We start from the raw sequence: 6018 nt of genomic DNA on the forward strand, positions 1-6018 counted from the left end.
TGAAAGGGTCATTGTGATGCAGAATGAATAGGCGCTCTGCATACACCCTGAACAAACACCAGCTCCCTTACTTGCCTGCTCTTTCCTCCCTAATTTTATCAGAAGCGATTCACTGTGTTACCTGCTCTCAGAATAACAGTGTCCTCCTGCACCTTTATCCTCAAAGGAGAGGTAGAAAACGTGTGATCCTTTCTAGAGTTTTCTATGAAACTTGACAAAAACCCTTTAGCTGGTAGACACTTTTAAAGGGAATTTTCGTTAATTTCTGGAGGCAAACATGAAACGTATTTATGAATAAAATCTTTCATATTAGCATCATTTGAAGTAGAAATTATATGTTTTTGCATTCATCCGGTAGAAGCATTGTTCTCGAAATGGGACTGTATCCTCAGGGCCCAATTAAAAAAACCAAATTAGGATATAAACTTTCTAAACAAAGGACACAGCTGAAAATTGCGTCTGGCACCAGTCCTAACTTTTTGTTTGTCCAAAATTGTCCTTTGAGCTTAGGAATTTTTAAGACAGTCTAGGGAGTTTTCCTTTGTACATGCTTTATAAGCATATTATCCTTTCTGGGCAATCGATTCCAGATACAGTCCAAATGCCTCATTCTAATGCGAAACATTTTAGCCTGGATGCGTTGTTTATTGGTAACTCTCGCTGTGACACTAGAGATCTCCAGCTAACGGTAACCTGATTTGGCTGAGTCGGTGGCGTCCGGCGAAGCTGGTGGTTGCGCCCCTTCACAGGAGCCTAGTAGCTCACCCACTCAATGCATACCAGCCTCCCCTTCTGCCAGCCGCTAAAATTGTTCATTAAATCTTCATGTACAAGATGACCACTAAAATGTGCTCTTCTGTTTGTAATGACTGAAGATTTTTTTTTTTGTAATCCGATATCATATCATTTTCAGGCTTCCATTTCTTCATTAGCCTTCAGCTAAATGAATAATTTTTAAAGTGCATTCTTGGGCTCCAGCACAGCCATAATTCACATGCAAATATGTCTATTGTATAAAATTCTGCTGCAAAATGGGTAGCTTTCCATCCCCTAGCCTGAGTGACGGCAGGCAGCTGCTGTTCCTGTAAGCAGCTGTGTTAGTGGAGTGAACTCCAGTCTCTGTTGACCACACAGCTGTATGAGCAGAACCAGCATCAAATGAATGGCAATAGCGGTCAGAACCCGTGTAAAGATTCTGACGCCAAGTGTCTGATAATGACCATGGTAAATGTGCTGCTTCTTCACCAGACTTTTCATGTCATGTCTGACCCACTGCAGCTTTTCTTGAATCATTTCAGTTTTTTGCTATTGTTGTCATTTTTTCAGCAGTATTTTATGCTGTAATTAATTGTCTCGTTTACTTAGAGAGTATTATTGGTTATCTTACCATCCTAAGCATACACTGCTGACAGGAAGAGGGTATCTTTTAATATTTTCTCTAAAAAGAGTAATAATAATTTACAGATATACCCTAGCTATGTTTATATAAATTTTCCAATTGAGTTAAAATTGCTTCTAATTAGAGATTAGATAGATAAGCTTATTCTTTTGCGTCTAGATAATATGACTTATTTCCTTTAATACTTTTTAAAAAGACATTTCAGGAAATCATAATTAACTTGTGACAATACAAGGGGTAACATTTTGATTTCATTCTAATGAAAGCATTGGGCTTTCTTTCAGCCTCTTCAGAAATTTTCTTATCCTGATTGCCCTTGGGTCCACATGGATTCTTTCAGTACCTGTTGGATGGGCCCTGGGAGAATCATGACATGCAAATGTAGCTGCTGCTGTTTTAACAGAAAAACATCTAGGTTTGAGGCGCGCACACACACACAGAAACAGTTCTTAGGGTTGCAATTCAGTTTCTTAAGTTTCAGCACATTGAATGCATCTAGTTGCTGTAGATTTGTTTTAGATACCTTTATAATTCTATTATTAAATGCTGATACTATTCTCTAAATTTTTGCCTAGGTCTGTAACCAGTGATGAAGGATCCATGAATGCATTCACAGGAAGGGGGTCACCTGGTAGGGGTCAAAAGACTAAAGTCTGTACCACACCTTCATCTGGTCATGCTGCATCTGGGAAGGACTCAAGCAGCAGATTGGCTGTTACAGACCCCACTCGGCCTGGTGCCACCACCAAAATCACCACCACCTCCACCTACATTTCTGCCTCTACACTTAAAGTTAACAAGAAAACCAAAGGGCTCATTGATGGCCTTACTAAGTTTTTTACACCATCACCTGATGGTCGCAGATCACGAGGTGAAATAATAGACTTTTCAAAGCACTACCGTCCAAGGAAAAAGGTCTCTCAGAGACAGTCATGCACGTCTCACGTGCTGGCTACAGGTACCATACGGAAGCCCGAACCGCCGCTTTCCCCACCCCCACCCCCGGCCCCCGCCTCTGGTCAGAGCCCCAGTTCACAAAAGTCCAGCACCTCCACCTCTTCTACCTCTCCCCAGAGTTCCTCCAGCCAGTCCAGTGTGCCCTCCTTAGGCAGCCTTACTAGTAACAGCCAGCTGAAGGCACTCTTTGATGGACTCTCTCATATCTATACTACTCAGGGACAGTCTCGAAAAAAGGGACACCCAAGTTATGCACCACCCAAACGTATGCGTCGTAAAACTGAATTGTCTTCCACAGCGAAATCTAAAGCTCATTTCTTTGGAAAAAGAGAGATTAGAAGTAGGTTTATTTCTCACTCCTCCTCCTCTAGTTGGGGGATGGCTAGAGGACGTATTTTTAAAGCAATTGCTCACTTCAAGCGAACAACTTTCCTTAAAAAGCACAGGATGCTAGGCAGATTAAAATATAAAGTGACCCCTCAGATGGGGACCCCCTCACCAGGGAAGGGGAGCTTGACAGACGGAAGGATTAAACCTGATCAGGATGATGGTAAGCAAAAGGTCAAAGCTCCAACCACACCTGCGTCCCGCCCTTTTCTCCCCAACCCCCCCAGAAATAAATAAATCAGTTCCTATTTGTCACATAGGTCTTAGCTATTTCTCTTGTTCTCACTTCACTTTCATACAGAAACAGTGAAACTTTGACCTTTTTCTAATGCTGACTAAACCTCCAAAACGTTATTTTTCTAACTAATACTCTCCCACCTTTTATTATTTATTGCCATTCGTAGTGACACTAGGACCCCACCAGATGCCTTCATAGCGTTGCTTATGGCTTTGTAGTCCCGCATGAGTAGCCACTGTCATGCTTCTGCCATGTCCTCCCCCACGCCGCCTCTTCAGCCGCAGCGCTGTGTGGTCGTGCGCCGTCAGTGCTGCCAACGGGGGGATTTCAGCTCCTGGTTTCTCTCTGCTCCATTGCTTTCTCATGACAAAGTCCATCCTGCTTCCTTCTCAACAAAGCCTGATCTGTGATTCTGTGAGGTGTGCTTTTGGGTGTGAGTGTGTCTGCGTGTGTGGTCACCTTAGGGAGAAAACCGATTTCATAATTTCATTGAACAAATTGGCCCGTTACATTTTGCTGTCCTTTATAAAACAAACAAACAAAAAGAACCAAAAATGTGTCGTTTGGACAAAGTGGTAGATATTATAGCATAATGGGAATTCTGTAATTAGACATTGATATAACTTCTAATCTTGGTTGGAAACTATGATTTTGCCTTGTATTGCACTTACTTTCCCTCCGTTATTTATTGAAGCTATAAGAAGATGACAGTGATAATTCAAAGAAAAATTTGGGTACAGCAGGGAAGGGGTACTGCTGGATCTTTGAGCAGTGCTTCGATGTAAAAGCTTATAAAGCTTTTGAGGAAAAAAAAATCCCTATTTGCCCACTATGCTAATTTGGTACCGTTTTGGTAATATACGGTGGTTTCCCATGATTCAAGTCGGTGAATACACTTTCTGCTGGTTTTAAATGACAGATACTGAAATCAAAATAAGCATCAAACAAGAAAGTACAGATATAAATGTGGTTGGAAACAAGGATACCGTTACTGAAGAGGATTTGGATGTTTTTAAGCAGGCCCAGGAACTGTCTTGGGAGGTAAGCCAGGATACCACATTATGGTAACAAGGATAACTTGTGGTTTTTTAAAAAATGTGTGATTATTATGAAATTACTGCTTTGACTTTATAGAGAATACCCCTCAAAATCCTCTATGGTTCTTTAACTGTTATCTTGATCATTTTTGTTGACTGTACATTGAAAAGCCATGACTTTGTAGAGTTGTCTCCATTCTTACAAGTTGGCAGGACTCAGCTGGTCCCACAGAGCAGACCACAGCAGCAGCAGTTGAGACAGATTTCCTTGTAGGTGTGAAGGAACAGGATTCTGACAATTTCTGCTCACATTTAGAAAATAGCAATTTTAAGTCACCAACAAAAGGAAGAACATTGCTTTTAAATTTACCGATGCTTCTTCCAACACAGATGGCCAGCCATATGAAAAATGTCTCCTAATTTTAACTCTCTGGCACTAATGAAGGCAATATTGTGTTGTATGATCAGTTGTAGTCACTTTTATTGTCCAGTAATTTCTTTAAATGATTCCACTTAAAATATTACCTCTACTCAGCTTATTGTCACCAAACATTGACAGGTAAGACTATTAGACTTCTCAAAGACAAATTTATTATGGATTGTGGATTTTTTGTGTCAGTAGACTACATTCAGTTTCTGTGGCACAATATTCATGGATAGACCTCTACCCTACCTGACTTCCTTTTTTTGGGGGTGGGGAGTGGGCTGTCTATAGGCTATTAAGCTTTATATTTAGTAGCAGTTACTTGGGCTAAGTCCTTCTCATGGTTTCTACTTTAGGGTCTGTGAGATATTTCCATTCCTCATTCTACCGCAGCAGATTGCTTTGCATTGTTTTTCCTTTAGCTAAGATCCAGATTTCCCCCAATCTTTGAGATTTGAAATCCTTAAATATTACCATTGTTTTCATCCGACTTCTGGTATTCCTAGATAATATTCCTAGATGATAAACAGGCCATTATCCGAAAGTTGCTGTTAAGTCTAAAGCCCTGTCTTTCTAGCACGCTAACACTGGCTTTTTCATTCAACAACATTTCTTGTCTGTGTCAGGTGCTGTGCTAGACCCTGTGAATACCATGGAATCAGGCAGGCCAAGTTCTTAACCTTGTATAGCTTACTGCACAGGGGTAAGGGGAGTGAGAGGAAGCAGGTATTCAACTGCAGACTTCACAATTGGTTATTTAATTACAGTTGGGATAAATATTACCTCATGGAGGAACAGGTGACTGTAAGAGTGTATAACAGCCTCACCTTATATAATTGCTTCAATTTTAATACATTGCAACCAATTGTTGAATTCAGTTCAATAGACATTTGTATGTATTTACATCACACTCATTTTCTATCTTGGTGATACTGTTTCTCAGGGTATTAGTTTGTTTACATATGCACCGTATACAAAGTTGATTCTTATTTCACAAAGTCTATAATGTTTTTTCAACAACATGAAAATTCACAATTAAGATTAGCATTCTGATCTTGATAGGTTTTCATATCTACTGGTATGAAAGAACCAAAATGTAAGTGAAGAAATCCTCATCTAATACTTACATTTTATTTCTTTTCTCTGACAGAAAATAGAGTGTGAAAGTGGAGTGGAAGACTGTGGTCGGTACCCTTCTGTCATAGAATTTGGGAAATACGAGATCCAAACCTGGTACTCCTCACCTTACCCACAGGAATATGCAAGGTAATGGAATAAGCCCGGCAGGTATATAACTTTAATGTATGTGTAAGGAAGGCACATTCTACATTCTGAAGCAGGAATTAGATGATTTTTTAGGATATACATTTTTTTGTTTTAAATTTTTTAAAAAGATTTTTTAAATTTTTATTGGGGAATTGGTGGAAGGGGAACAGACAAGTTGCTGTCCTTTTGTTCTTCAGTCTAGCCGTGGAGGACGCTGCTTCACTGGCCCAAGTTGGCACCATCATTGCGCTCTTCCCGGGCGAGGCAGATCAGTCGCCGGCTTCTGGATGGCCGCTCACTGCGGCTGCTG

General features: G+C 40.5%; 1 protein-coding gene across 5 annotated transcripts in view; it reads left to right on the plus strand.

The window, feature by feature from the left end:
* KAT6B (lysine acetyltransferase 6B) overlaps window positions 1-6018 on the plus strand; it is a 190097-nt gene that overhangs the window by 130127 nt on the left and 53952 nt on the right. For 3 of the 5 annotated variants that reach the window (XM_019626100.1, XM_019626090.1, XM_019626081.1), the window contains exons 8-10: window positions 1975-2906; window positions 3901-4022; window positions 5593-5708. In XM_019626100.1, the coding sequence (XP_019481645.1) occupies window positions 1975-2906; window positions 3901-4022; window positions 5593-5708 (1170 nt within the window). The remainder of the gene's footprint in view (window positions 1-1974; window positions 2907-3900; window positions 4023-5592; window positions 5709-6018) is intronic. The other 2 variants (XM_019626103.1, XM_019626113.1) reach the window with 2 other exon arrangements.

Source organism: Hipposideros armiger, unplaced genomic scaffold, assembly GCF_001890085.2.
Source record: "Hipposideros armiger isolate ML-2016 unplaced genomic scaffold, ASM189008v1 scaffold_15, whole genome shotgun sequence".
NCBI classification, from domain to species: Eukaryota; Metazoa; Chordata; class Mammalia; order Chiroptera; family Hipposideridae; genus Hipposideros; species Hipposideros armiger.